We start from the raw sequence: 15,520 nt of genomic DNA on the forward strand, positions 1-15,520 counted from the left end.
TAACATGTTAACATCCCCACCTATAGTATCTTCAGAATTCCTAAATAGCCAAGAGGAAGCCAGAGAACCTGAAGAAAACCCATGTGTAAACCTTGTATATACTCATTCACTGTATATAAAGGTCTTTCTGTGTTTTTTTTTTTTTGCACAGTTGAGGAGCGTATCAGGTCACATTTCACTGCATGTTATACCTGTATAACCATGCACGCGACAAATAAAGAATCTTGAAATCTTGGAGAACATGGAAGCCTCACACAGAAAGCCTCTGGTCGGCCAGGAGGTTTTGACTCCGTTTTCTTGTTGTCAGGCAATACAAAAACCTGCTACACCACCCTGTGCTACCACTGACACAGGGAGGTGTAGGAATACAGTTAAACTATAAGAATATGTTTGAACTTGCTGATATCATCCAAGACTACATCGACATGTCAAATCCTGAACGGACACTAGAATTCATTCTCTTGTCTGTAATCTGAAGTTTGAGATTAGTGTATTCTCCTGGTTAAATTTTTCTCATGACCAGTAAAGTTACTTTGGATTGCTCCTTTAATCAAAAGGGGGACAAAACCCCAAAGGTATGTGTGCCTACTACCAGAACCGATCAAGGGATTGTTTGCTTGTTAGGCCAATGTGTACAAACTGTCCATAAAACAAATCTAACCATTTAAGGCCACTCATACTAAAAAGGTTTTATCCTGAAAATGCATGTTAACAGTAGCAAAACTCACACAGAATAAATAACACTGGCACATTTTCCACACTGACTTCTCTTATAAGCAAAGACATGAATGTAATGGCCTGTTTATGGTCACCGTACTGGTTGTATCACACACCAAATGTGACAAGACCACTGTCCCGCCATAATTTATAGTGATGCCAAGTAGGGATGGGTATTGATAAGATTTTCACGATTCTGATTCCATTTTCGATTCTGTTTAACGATTCGATTCTTCAGTAATGTCCCTGCCTACAATTAAACACATTCACTTACTGAAAATCGGGGGCATCTGCTGTGGCAAATGGGTGCAAGCCTTTTACCACAAACTTAGTCACTGCTCGGTGACATTTGTCTATCCTGGCCTGAAAGGAGACGCTACCGGTAAACTGCAGTGAGAACTGCCAGCATCTGAGCCAGCCAGACTCTGTCTGTCTCTCTCATCATGGTCACCTAAACGCACAGTAATGGCAGGTTTTGTAATAAGGCAGATCGCGCTAACATAATATGCACTGTTAGTTGATTATTTACCTGCCATATTAACGGGAGAGGACGTGCAAACGTTACCGCTGCTGCTGGGTTGAGATTCACGAGTCCGGAGCGGAATTAAAAAACACGACATTCATTTATGGTTATCATGTGTTTTGTGAGCAAATGCTTTGCATATTCGTAGTGTTTCCTCCCTTAAATGAAATATCTACTTTGCAAGTATTGCAAGTTGCCCTGTTGTCATCTGTTCTCGTAAAGTATGACCAAACTTTTGAGCGTTTGAGCCGCTTAGGCGCCGTGTTTCCTGCCAGGTAAATGACGCTCCGCAACGTGGTGACGTCATTCGGGGCAACTGGAATCGATAAGGGAATCGTTTGCAAAAATGGCAAACGATTCCAAGGAATTGAAACAGTGAGAACTGGTTCTCAACAAGAACCGGGTTTCGATACCCATCCCTAATGCCAAGGGTGCGCCACACTTGCAGAGTGTGTGTTACCAAAAGTTTCTCCAGAAAGTCTCTGCTTTTCATGCCTTTACAACATCTCCTTCTGTGTAATTTGGAATGATCTGAGCCCTTGTTATGATATCAGTGGGAAAAAAACAATATGATTATACATTCCAACAGTGTGCCAGGCTACAAAAGTGAACAGGTCCACGACTGGCCAAAATGACACCAAAGAGCAGCTCGCAATAGCATTTGTAACACCATTTTCAGAGTGTGTTTGTTTGTTTTGTGAGGGTTACAGTGGTGGGTATAAATATGCCTTCAGTCAAACGCACACAGACTGCTGTTCAGAAAGGAACTGAAAAATATCTGAAAATATAAATTTATATATGCCAAACATGTGAATTTCCCATAAATTAATGCACAAGTCCACCAGACCTTCAGCCCTATACAGTTTAACTGTCCCATGCACAACCCAACACACACATACTCCACATTCAAGAGCAAATAGTGGAATCCTTCCTATGAGCAGTCTCATAGGAAGGATTGTGTTTTTACAGGTCTGCATTGAGGCCTCTGCATTCAGTTCAACAAAGACAACACATAGTTCAAATGCCTGGTAGGAGGAGGTCAGCAAGTTTGTTTCAGGGCATCACTAGGTTTTATGGTCCAATGACACACAGTTACCACTAGATGGAGGCACAGCACGTATGATCAGCAATAAATGTGTCCGTTGCAGCTATACTTGATGTGGAACAAAAGGACTATGAGTAAATGTAAAATGAAGACACTTTTGTGTGTATTAAATATAATCATTGAAGGCTTTTATACTGTGATATACATAAATTTAACCTCTATTGCTAAGTGCAGATTTCTAAGGATGCTGTTGTGGGCCCATTTGTACATAACCACTTTGACACGAATAGTCAGCAACTTTAAACTTTTTGGGGAATGCAGCCACACCCATCAATAGGAACTCAGTGCGAGTTGTAACTGCTATTCATTAAGGTCATATGGTCCATGCTGGCTGAGAGAAGGTCATCTTTCCTGATTATTCTCTCTCCCACGGTCTGTAAAATTGTCACTGCTTTTTATAACACCTTATACTCCACTCCTGTTCATTCTCATTTCATGTTAGCCAGAAGTGTCTCGCACAAAGAGATGCATAAATAATGAGTGGGTGGCAGGGGACAAGATGAATGTAATTATTAGAAATCTCAGAAGCGTGTAGTTTATTAAAGGAAGACGGTTATTTTCTTGTAAACACTTACATGAAAACAAACACTGAAAGAGTAACAAGTCAGGATTCCTCAAAAAAAACAAAAAACAAAACAAAGAAGACTTCAGCTAAAGGCTGATCACTGTGCAAGATGTGAGCAACTACTGAGGATTTAATGACATGTTACACAGCTCACTGGCTTCCTGTAAAATGTTGCATTAATTTTTAAGATTCTGCTTCTTACTTTCAATTCAATTCAATTTTATTTATATAGCGCCAAATCACAACATAAGTCGCCTCAAGGCGCTTCATCTTTCAAGTCTCTTGATAATCTTGCACTCCCATCTCTCTCCAACTTCTTCACATTGCCACTCTTTCCAATACTGAGATGCTCCTCCTATGCTGCTTTTACTATAACAGCTGTTTGTTTCAGACAAGTAGCCCCGCGTCTTTCGAAGTCTTGCCCACGGCACAGTCACTACTCTGACAGTCTTACCATCTTTAAAGTCAGTCTTTAAACACCTCTTTTTAAGCTTCTCTATTCCGTTTGATTTTAGTTTAAGACGTATTGACTTTTTACTATATGGTGTTTTCCTACCGTTATTTTATCTATACTTAAGATATACTTTTGTTTAATTGCTTCTAAGGGCTTCTTGAGTATGTTGAAAGGCACGTATAAATGAAATTTATTATTTTGGGTGGTGTTTTTTTTCACTTGACATTTTCCTCTCCTCTCACCCTTCCTATTTAAATTTTGTTGCAACTTGTCCTTGCGTTTCATTACAAAGTGTACCATCGATCTTCATAATTGTTTTTCTCTCCAACTGATTTAGTTTGCCAAGTGTAAGAATGGTGCTTGTTACTAGGTGAGTGGCACAGATGAGACTCCAGGTAAAACCTCTTACCGTAAGTACCATATTCTGCAGGGCTTGTGCCTGGGTAATAGCCTGGGGTGCCCGTTGGGACTGGAAACTGCTGAGGTGTGGGAACGTAGGTTGGTGACCGGTACTGAGGGGGCAAACAAGAGAGCGGGTGGAAGATAGAAGAGAAGATAAATGGAGAAAAACAAAACATCATTAGATACAGATATAGATCATTAAAGTTGTAGAAGCAAAAAAAATGTGAACACTTTGGAATTACAAGGATTTCGTGCCAACCTCTAACATGGGCTAAAACTTGAATATTATAAAAACTATAAAGAATTCTGCCTTCAGTCTTTGGTTTGTTGTTCCCTCAGTGACTACAAGCAGCCTCAAACCATAAGGATCCCTCCATGATGCTTTACAGTTGGGAGGGATCTGAATTGCAAAACGAATGTAATGTAAAAAGTAATCTGCTTTTTTGTTACTTCTCCAAATAAGCAATCCATTACCGCTGTAATGTTGCTACATTTTCCTGTTCCTTTTTCTTTCTATTTTTTGCATTTGTGCACTTGCTTTCTATTTTTGTGAAATGGGACACCGTTCGCATTTTGGAAGTGTGTTACTATGTGGCTGGATTAAACTATGTGACACACAGCTTCAAAACTGGTGGTATGTTGAGGAGAAAATACTACATACATACTGGCTATGAAATAAGGTGAAATCAATACACTCAGGTGCTTTTCTCAGGACTTTGACATATTGGTACTCAAAAGAGGTTAGTGCATTATACAAGGCTGCCATCTTTGAAATGTAGTACGGCAGGAGACAGTTCGCCTCAGAAGTGTTCTTGTGTCTGAATATAATTGAATAATGACGTTTTTTTGTCCTTAAGATGTGCAAACAGACAGAAACCAAACTGTCTTTATTTATAAATGAGAAGCACCTCTACAACCCAAGTAGCTGCAAATGGGTATCTCCAGACACCAGCACATTTTCACACATTTGGATAAGAAGACCAGACCACATTTTCTGAGTAATCAAAGTAGAAATCCTGGTAATTTCTGCAACAAAATTACAAATGCCTCTGCACCATTAACCACTTTGAGCAGTTTGAGTCACTAAACCTGATTTTGTGGATGCAGGGTTTACAAAATGTATCTAAATAAAAAATTAATGCATTTTTAATAGAGCTAACAAACCTATATTTTCAATTTAATTCAATCTTATTTTTATAGCACCACCAAATCACAACAGTTGCCTCAATGAGCTTTATATTGTAAGATATAGACCCTACAATACAATACAAAGAAAACCTCTAGCAGAAACACAAACAAACAAACAAAAAAAAACACAAAAAAACCAAAAAACACACACACACACACACACACACACACACAAAGTTGTGCCCCCTACCTGTGACTGTATGATGTAGGCAGGTCCCTGTGGCGAACTGGGAAAGGGCAACTGTTGCTGGGGGATCATCATCATTTGGGAGCCAGGGCCTGCCTGGTAGACATGGGTGGGGGTCACAGACCGAGGAGCACTGCTGGGTGGGACACCTCTTGGCCCACTGCTGGGAGGCAGGTTGGGCCTGTTGGGGTAGTAGGGCTAAGAAGATAGTAGAAAAGCAAAGGTGAAGCAAGTGTGGGTTGTGAAAAAGACAAGAAGAAATATGGTGTGATGGACCACAGAGAAGAAAGAAAAACAAAACAGGACCATTTGCTACCTCTCTGAAACCTCTGACATGAATAAATGCCCTTTGCATTATTTTATCTCTTGGACCCAGGGAAACTAGCTTGTTCAGCCTAATAATAAGCTCACAGTGTGTTTATGAATCTGTGGCTCGACTCCAACTGGAAACATATTGGCCCTGTCTGCCAGCAGAGATAAAGCAGCTAATGCTGGTTCATTCAGAGCCTCCTCATTGACATTCTGCTGATGGCCTAGGAGCTAACTGCTGTAGCCAGAAAAATGACACCAAGCCAACAAAGCACAACACTGCCAAATATTAGGCTCACACATATGCACTCCTCCAGAGGGTGAAAGAAGGGAAAAGTGGAGGGAAAAACTGTGAGGAAAGAGAAAACCTGAGTTACCTGTAGCGATCTGAAGCTTCCCTTCAGCAGCACAAGCACAGATCACACATAGACACACATTCAATAGAAGCAAGAAGAAGGTGGCAAGAGAAAGAGTGAGAAAAAGAAGGCACGAAAATCAGTTAGAGGAAAGCGCCCAGAAACCACCCGATCTTAGCTAAGCAGTGAATTAACAAGCAGCATGCAGATAAAAGGCACAACAGTGAATCCCAGTGAATCAGGCCGAGCTGCATTTCTGAAATGTTGGTGCAACATTTATGCATTTTATTATAAAGCATAACCCAAATGCAATTTAACTTTTATCACAATAAATTCAATATTTACTTAAAACATTAACTTCAGTTATCATCAAGTTAATTTTGCATTATTGTGCAATGTTAATTACATAAACGTAAAATGTAACATAAACATAAAATGTTAAAAATATTATCATGTAGTCTCTGAATCAGGAACCACCAGTTTGTGGTCATTTTATTCCTGAAATCTTGGCCTTCTCCACTGCTTCTCACATGCATTAAAATGGTAGAAATTCCCCTCCCACCCTCAAGTTAGTCAGCTGTGCTGTTAGTACCTGTTGATGTATAGGCCGGGGCCCGGGGGCAAACTAGAGGAGGAGAGGCAGACAGGACAGAGATTATAGACAAAAGCTCAAACTCCATGCTTCACTCCCCACTAACAGGTTATTTCAGTTCTGTACGTTTCCAAATGGAGCTCATCATGTGAAAATGGCTGTCATAGCATGTGCTTTTTCTTAGCTTGCCCTATATATTTTTTTAATTATTTAATTTTTTTACAAGTCTACATACAAAATATTACAGATCTGATATTAATGTATTAATCAAGCTGCCTTTAAGCTGATTGCATTTACTCAAATCAATCAGGGGCAGTAAGAAACAAAAGAATTTGGATCATGTAGATTAAGCTCCAATACTTCATAAGACATGTAATGAAGACCACAGTGACTGTTTACATTTCACAGAGCTGGAGGAAAGTTTGCAAACAGACATGCAGGCATTCTAAGAAACCTATACGTTTAGGATAGTGCCAGTGAGTAGAAGTTTTGCAAAACTGCACAATAGCATTTTTACCCTGCGTGGTTTGTCTGGACTGATCAGATGCAAGTTAGAAATAAACAAAAATATTTGCATTGCACCACAAAAATGAACTTGTGTGGAAAGCAATGAATCCAATTTGTAAATTGTCATGCTTCTGACTAGATAATATTTTCCCTGATAGAACAGTCGTTTCTGAGGAGTGAGCAGGCCTACCTGTCGGGGTTGTGGTGTTGGGTTCATTTGTGGAGGTTGGGTGGCAAACACTACAGACGGGGGCTGCCCAGGGGGGAATGAGGGCTGCAGAAGACAGGAAGTGAGAACAACAGCAAAAGAGCTTTAAGAGAGCCAAAAAGGTGAGGCCATAGAGTCCCACAACCGTGTAAAGGCTTTACTGTTTATATTACAGACATCTTTTCCGATTTATGTTTATGGGGTGTAGACAACCGGCAAGTAAGTACTTTATAGCTATTTTTGAGACAAAGTAAAAAACACACAAACACCAAAGTAAATAAAATCAAAATTAAAAATAACAGTGGATAGTTACAAAGATGCCGCAGGCTATTCTGGCCCCTGACAATATGATGGCAAGATAATAATAATAAGCTCATAGTGTGTTTATGAATCTGTGGCTCGACTCCAACTGGAGCCCATTTATAATATTCAAGTTTAAGCCCATGTTAGAGGTTAGCATGATCTGAAAAAGACAGTCATAGACATCGTTCCAGTTAATTACTATGGAGGACATCAACTGCTGTGGGACTTTCCACAGTATTGTCAAAAAACACAAGACTTGCGTCTGCTGCAGCTGTCCTCTATCAGAGAACCTCTATTGTTGAGTGATCTACTTTTCATTATCTTCACAAAGCACTTGAACGACTGCCCTGTCTCTTTGAGAATACACAGTGAGAAAGAAAACCACACCCTTGTAGAGCCAATATGCAGAGTTAAGTAGCGTGGCATCTTACCTGTGAAAGGCCGGGGGAAGGGGCAGGGTGGGGAGTGGATGGGGGTCCCGTTATAGGCTGTGGTGCTTTATTCATTTCATGGAGCTCTGCATGGGGAGGCAGATGTGGACCTGTGTACAAGTCTGAAAAAAGAAATGACCAAAGGGTCAAACTGGTCTTTGGTAATTATATTACCTGCCATTTCAAAGGTCACAATGGTAACACTGTGGATTACATAATGTATTAAAGTGGATAGCAGTTGCAGTTTACCTGAAGTCTTACATAAAAAAGTGAGAGCCTTCACTAGACTTACATTTATAAATCCTTTAAGGTCCAAGTGTCGTTATGCTGGGTATTTTTTTCCCTAAAAGTCAAAGAGAAAGAGAAACCTTGTTTACAATGATCAGCTTGAATCACATTTTAAACTTTACAGCCACTACTTTTTAAACAGCTGCCTTACAAACAGGCTGGAAAAATATATAAAGTCTACAATATCCAATTCCACACTGATGTAATTATAAAGTATTTATCACCACCAGCACATTTGCAATGAAACATCTCTTGTTTTGGTTTAAGTACAAAGGCTGATATACTCAAAGATAAAGACAAAGAAAGATAAAGCTAACAAAGCACTGAAGCCGTTTTTAACTTTAAAAGCTAGCCAGCTAACATTGTCCTCCATGCACTTTGTTTAACAGCACACGTTTTCTGAATGTGAAAATAGTTCAATAGCTTTCTGACTTGAAACATGTTACATTTCAATCATAGTGCTACATAAAACTTGACTGTAAAATTAAAAATAATAACTGAAAAACAATAGCCAATAAATTGAATTTGAGCACTCGTTTACATTAAACCTGAAGTGTTATACCTCATTGTGTTGCAAGATAAATTAACCCCACTGAACAACCGCTAAGTACGCTAATATATCGTTTTAGCTAGCTCCTCTTTAGTATTAGCATTAAATACGCATATAATGATAATCTTGACAGTTACAACAATTAAAAACACAGGTAAATGCAATGACCCACTACAGTTTTACCTTGAACAGTTCCGCGGACATCCGTGTAGTAAGTACCTTAGACACTGCATATGTTTAAGATAACATGCTAGGAGTGAGAAATAAACTGCCAGACTGTCTGCTATCAACAACAGCAGTCTTTACGTAGTAAGCAAGAAGAATTCAACCAATGGCGTGTGCTGTTCCCTGTTAAAATATGCTAATTTCCCACCCCCGCCCCCCAGCTGCAGTCGTCTAACCTGTCGCTATGGACTCCCAACAGCCCTATTGGGCTTCCAGCTGTGAGGTTTGTTTTGTGGACCAAAAAAACAAAAAACAAAACCCAAAACGTATTTGTGAGTTGTCTGAATCCCCAATACTGATAAAGCAGCAGAATATTTGTGAAGGAAAAACAAAGGGGGGGGATTATTGATTGGGTGCATCCTAAATAAGTGGAGAAACTCTTCAAATGAATACGTTTATATTAATGACAAAGAAACACTTTTGCAGATTTGTACAGTGGTCATTTAGTGACGCCACTGACACCTATCTACTGTATTAGATCAATGCTGCTAACCAAAGTTGAACTGTTTTAAAATTCAGGGAGCATGAATCAGCTCACACCTACCAGAACAATTCTGTGTACAACAACAGATTGCCATTGTCTATTGTTACAACTGCTCAGTCTCTAAAATGTGCTCTCCATTTAGTCTGATCACCACATGATGATACACTCAAACAAAACAGTCACCCTGCTGACTAAATGGTCATCTCCGTATGTCATACATAGTAAGATTTCTCCCTAGCTTATATAGTCTTCACTAATAATAAACGCATCTGGTATTCATAGCCCAAACACTACATTATCGCTATCACTGTCGCTGACACACACACACACGCTCTTTTTACTGATACACATACACAAGTACTCACACTCTGAGGCAGCAGAATAAAAAGCCTGAGTCATGATGATTCCGGATGTTTGTTTTTTTTCAAAGAGGAAATCATGCTACAGAAATAGTTGTTATCACCACCGTTTCTATGACTATAACAATACATAAATGCAAGGGGACAAAAATCTAATCAATTTCAACAAAGAGGATTTCTATACAGGCAGGTGAAATCCCTGGCATTGATTGAACTATTCACACCATAGTGGAGCTGCAGAGCTTTAAGGAAGGCAGCAATATAAGTGAGGAAAGAATGCAGGAGGGTGATAGGTGGCAGTTCACAGGCTCATCCATAGAAAGACTGTTAGGCTTAGCTGGGCTGGCTTGAACCAAATGCTAAGTAAACAATCTCAGGGCTAAAAGAGAGCCTCAGACTAAAAAGCTACCTACTCCAGTCATTTTGCATCACACTGAAGCCGTTTTCACACATGTGCAGCAGCCCTCAACTTTTCAGCACATCCCCAGACAAAGGTGTGAGTGAGAGGGCAAAATCTCTCCAGTATAAGGTCTATTTGATTTCAGACTGTGATGTTGTGAGGAATGTCCAGGTAAAAGTCTGGTAAGATCATAGTGAGCAAGCGGCCCCGTTTCCTGACACACTCTGCCAACATCATGTCTAATACTATCACTGCATGCACCATGTCAGAAAGAGCATCTGCAGATAATGTCGTAAACCACATTATCCAACTCCAAGACTCCAAGGAACATTTTCCACAGCAGTTCAGACATTATCTGTCTATACCAACAAGCACAAAGACACAGATTACACGACTAGGAAAATAGCCATTCTCCAAATCTACAGCTCGCTTCATACCTCTGCGTTTTGCATGAAAAACGAATAACAAGCTTTATCAGATGACCATGAAGAAAATAAATTCCATTATTAGGATGCATTTCTGGTCCTCCATTTCCTTAACAATATAACATTATAGCTTTTACCAGACTATCCTATTTTAAGTAGGCAATAAGATCTCCATGGGGGAAATATGGTCTATATTGCAGTTTTAATCTTGTCTTCAAAACTTTTACAACCCATGAAAGTCTCATACACTGGGTATGCAACAGTAGCATGATAAAATTCAGATTTTAACAGCATAGCAGCTGCTACCAGCACATGTAATTCTTTAATTATGTTGAATTACCACCGGCAGTTTAACTTCATATCTTTGTTTTCTTTCAGATAAGGGTTATGTGATAGAGGGAAGGATATGTAGATACTTAGAAGATCCAATCAAGCAGCAAACACAAACTGCACTGTTTATAACAGACTCACTTTCTGTCCACTGACATCAGTCAAGTGAGCTCAGCAGCATGTCTTAAAATTGTATATAATCCAGTAATGAATTGCTGAAATTAGTGTTCACATATTAAAATCTGAAGCACCAAAAATAAACCCGGGAATAACCTACTGTACAAGCAAAGATCCCAGTGGTCGACCTTTCTTGGAGGAATGTGGGTTTTTTGTTTTTGGGTGGGGGTGGGGGGCAGAGGAAAGTCATCCACACCGCCACTGAACCCCACCCCATCCCCTTATAACACACAGGCCAGTCATTTGAGCTTCTCTGACATGCAGCACTGTGGAAATTTAGCCAGCACGACTGACAGGGAAACATGCTCCTTCAACAGTTACATAAGCTTCTGCTGTCGGTAACCAAAGTTTGCTGCTAGTGAAGTTGGCTGTCATGTCTCCTATAAAGGGTGTAACCACTGTCTCTGTTTGAACACACATGATTTAGACTCCCTTTACCCAGAGAGACTGTAAATCAACTGTTTACTGAACCTATAACCCCCCCACCCCCCACCCCCAAAAAAACAAAAAAACAAACACATCTGCACTTAGAACTAGACAAACTTTCCTGCCTGGGGGAGACAGCGGTGGAAAAAACAACTAAAGATACAAGAATGCAAGTCACTTTTTCTTGCCTGCAAATACTATAAACTAAACCACTCGTCTCTCAGGCTTTTGCACAAAGCCTATTTGCAAATGCACATGACCTTAGTAACTTAACTTTTGTACACATTTTATTAGCCTGACGTTTGTACCTGTCACAGTCAGTGGCACTGTGTAGTCTGTTGTGATAACGCAGTTCAGAAAGCTCCAGCAGTGGTAGGCTTCGCTGGATCACTTTAATCCTCGACGACTATAGTTTTAATTCAGTATGCAAAGACAACAACATGCTTATTTTGCAAAGTTGTGTTTTTGTTCTGTCATTTATAGACACACTTAGAAGAAATTAAGTCAATATTCAAGTTCACTGACCTAAGCAGAAAGGTAACAGGAAATAAACTCTGTCAGATTTCCTCCTGTACTGTGCTGCTTCTCCCAGAGATAGTCCACGGATATAAAATAGCACTTACATAAAGTTGGGGCATTTACAAGAGAAACACTCAAAGCAGAGGCTTATATATTTAGAAAAGCCTCAGGACTGAGTTGAGATAGATGCAGCCACAGCAAACGACCAAACCACAACCATGCTGGTCCCCTGACCGGGAAACCAAAGGACACTGCACACTCATTGCCTAATGCTTTATTACAAGCTACTGCTGTTTTTCTAATGAGAATCATAATTTATAAAATTAACATAATTCTGTATTTGATAAAATGGTGACTGACAGGAAAGCCTTTAAAGAGGTCATAGAGCAAGGAAGCAAAGGGCTGTTTTCACAAACAATTCTCTACAAATGGACCCTTTCGTAAACATGGGAGTCACACTGTGTTGGCCATTAGAAAGAATACAGATTTAGACCACTTCCATACTGGCTTCATTTCAGACCAGGAAGTTGCATCCATTTTTTTTTGATTAGGAGCCACAGGAAAAGCTGCATTACCACATTTTCCACAAATCTGCTCAATACAACTTGATTTATACAATCCCCATTGAAAGTTCACAGCTTTTTACCATCAGCTTGTTTCTGCTTCTCCTTTCAAGGGTCGCCACAGCAGATCATCTGCCTCCATCTTACCCTATGCATCACACTGACCAGCAACAGGTCCTCTTCCACTACATCCATCCTCCTTTGAGATCTTCCTCTTTTCCTCCTGCCAGGCAGCTCTGTATTCTACATCCTTTGTGCAGTATATCCACTATCACTCCTGCACACATGTCCAAACCACCTCAATCTTACTCGTCGCTCTTTTTACTATTACACTTCCTTTTTTTTGTTGAAGCCCTAACCCTGCTCATACTTTTCAAGTTTATCTTATCAGACATTACAAATTTCCATTCAAGTCACTGTTTTCTCAGCCTGGTTAATAATTCCTCTGACATTTTTTTTTCTGAAGTGGAGTGAATTAAACAGTATGGATAAAACAAACAAAACAATACTTTACAGTCTGTACTCCGCTGTTGACACTGACCAATAATCATCCCATTTGAGCATCAACAGTCTGTGACAAGCAGGCATCCCACTCTGACAATGATGAACATACAATTAGAACGTAGCTGCAGTGACACAGCATCACGCCAGCACAGCCTGTCTCCTCCCTCCCCTTCTCGGTCCTGTCCCCATGTTCCTCTGGTAACATTCTGCCAAAACCCACACATGCCCAGTCTCCAGGCTTTCAAATTTCACAACAGGATGCTCGGCAGTATCCTTATGTTCGGCAAACTGTGAGTAGCTGGCTCCATGTGTTTGTCTGCTGTGAGTTTTATTCATTTCCTCCAAATAAAGCTTGTCTGAAACCACTGCATATCAAATATGAATGTTCACTGAGAGACAAGACAGACAATAAACACCTGCCTGTATTAGCTATATAGACTGTATGCCATCTATAAGAAACAGCATCCATTTTGGACCCACACTCCCAGATAAGGTCACATGGTTGCAGTCCTTAACATCAGCCTCGTGTTTGCTGCAGTAGACGAAGTGATCATCAAAAGGTTTAAATGTGAACATACCACCAATACCAGCGTTTGACTGCCCCCCACCATATATATATGTGTGTGTGTATGTATACATATGAATGACACAGATACTGCAGAGACATTTACACCAAGCTTGTCAAGACAACGGTCTGTCCAAACTGTGAGACACTTTTGCTTTGACACAGGGGCGTGTCAAGTGTTTACGCGTGCGCCAAACACACGGCAAATTCATCTATTCCCGTGTTATTTACAGTAAACGCATATTCACGCACAATAGAAGCTGCCCTAAACATCTGCAAATACAAACCCGCTGCTGCATGTTATGCAGTTAGCCATGCTGCTAACTTTCCTAGGCCCAACCTCGATCTACCACGTGGTTTCTCCTGCTACTGGCGCGATGCACAGCCCAGCTGCCGGCTTCACGCCAGCCACACCTCAGCCGACAGCACATATGACAACCATCTATTTCACGTACGGCACAAAGCATAGACGTCCAACAACGTGCAGAGGAGGCAGCAATGAAGACAAGCGTGACACAGGTCGGATCTAAGGAGGAGAAATACTAACCCGGTCGAGCTGAGCAGGTGGCTCCTGGTTATTAGCTCGTTGGTTCAATAGCTGCTATAGCTTTAGCTATATGAGGATAAACTGCGCGGCAGTGATGCCAGTGGTGTCGTGACAGTGATGGATACTGTAACTAACCCGAATGAGTCAGACACCTCAGTTTCACTTTGCAGCCAAACATCTCGCTCAGTTCTGACAACCTACCTACGCTTACACCGGTGCAGTACAGGGGATGCCGAGAGGAAATCCCAGATTCTCGTGTGGCTTATTTCCCACTGCAGTTGACAAGTTAAAAACACAGTGATCCATCTACTCAACCACTCAGGCTCCAAAACACACTGTCCAATTTCTCTCCATTCCTGGAATTGGAGTTGTAGCATTTGTTTTGTTCATGAAGAAAAAGACTCTTGCTCCATGTATACATCCAGATCTTTAAATCAGCTTTACATGCTTGCCCAACCCGGCACCAATCACCATCACATGGTTTCAGGTATCAAGCTCTCAGTATGCATGTTATAATACATACATTAAATGATTACAGTGATCTCTTTATGTAAAGCCGGGCAGTCAAAAAGGTGTAAAGGAGTTCTAATACTTTCAGTCGGGAGCTTGGCACTTCGGCAAAACACGCCTTCACCAGCCAAAAGTGGTTTCGCTGCTCACGTATCTTATGTAGGCTACTTTGTAGCTAACCTACAAACGGTTCAATAGCTAGCAGGAGAATTTACGTTTACCGGCGAAACAACAGCACTGTGACACGACAGTCTGTCTATCACTTTTCTTATATGATATAGTACACATAACATAATGTGTGTCCCCGAATCAAACGGGCATGTAAGCAACTTGGCTGTCTATCGAAATGCTAGCTTGCTAGCCGGACAAGCTAAAATGAAGAAAGAACACCCACGTCGCGTTAGCATGGAATGCTAGCGACCAGCTAGCTAGCTAATCCCTAAAAACACAGCAGGAACACCATCCAGCAGAAAGCACTCAACAAAGTCACAAGACACAGCCAAATCACCCCACTAAAATGTGAAAGGTAGGTCTGAACGTCCCACCAGAGTCTCCATAGAACAGAGACGTAACATTTATCTCAGATATTAAACGTTTCAATAAAGAATTTAGCTGAGGATCGTGGCGTTACCTTTCTCTCCTTGAGTCCGCGGAGCCGGACGGACGGAAAGTCTTCCCGGAAGCCGGTACCTAGTAATTCCGGCAAAATCCCATCACGTGAAAGTTTCCCAGTGATCATGTTCTGAACAATAATGCAAAATCTTTAGTCACCAGTGTTTTCTCTACTCTTCTTGTGAGTAA

General features: G+C 40.7%; 1 protein-coding gene across 3 annotated transcripts in view; it reads right to left on the reverse strand.

The window, feature by feature from the left end:
• LOC102207321 (eukaryotic translation initiation factor 4 gamma 1) overlaps positions 1-15,406 on the reverse strand; it is a 36,705-nt gene extending 21,299 nt beyond the window's left edge. For 2 of the 3 annotated variants that reach the window (XM_005738336.1, XM_005738337.1), the window contains exons 1-8: positions 15,351-15,406; positions 8,140-8,190; positions 7,848-7,969; positions 7,096-7,179; positions 6,399-6,431; positions 5,828-5,848; positions 5,145-5,339; positions 3,774-3,876 (exon numbers count right to left, since the gene is read on the reverse strand). In XM_005738336.1, the coding sequence (XP_005738393.1) occupies positions 3,774-3,876; positions 5,145-5,339; positions 5,828-5,848; positions 6,399-6,431; positions 7,096-7,179; positions 7,848-7,922 (511 nt within the window). In that variant the 5' untranslated portion in view covers positions 7,923-7,969; positions 8,140-8,190; positions 15,351-15,406. Of the gene's footprint in view, positions 1-3,773; positions 3,877-5,144; positions 5,340-5,827; positions 5,849-6,398; positions 6,432-7,095; positions 7,180-7,847; positions 7,970-8,139; positions 8,191-8,868; positions 9,039-15,350 lie in introns of those variants that run through there. The other variant, XM_013912198.1, reaches the window with a different exon arrangement.
• Positions 15,407-15,520: the final 114 nt, after the last annotated feature.

Source organism: Pundamilia nyererei, unplaced genomic scaffold (assembly GCF_000239375.1).
Source record: "Pundamilia nyererei isolate P.nyererei 1_Seehausen unplaced genomic scaffold, PunNye1.0 scaffold00083, whole genome shotgun sequence".
In the NCBI taxonomy this organism is placed as follows: domain Eukaryota; kingdom Metazoa; phylum Chordata; class Actinopteri; order Cichliformes; family Cichlidae; genus Pundamilia; species Pundamilia nyererei.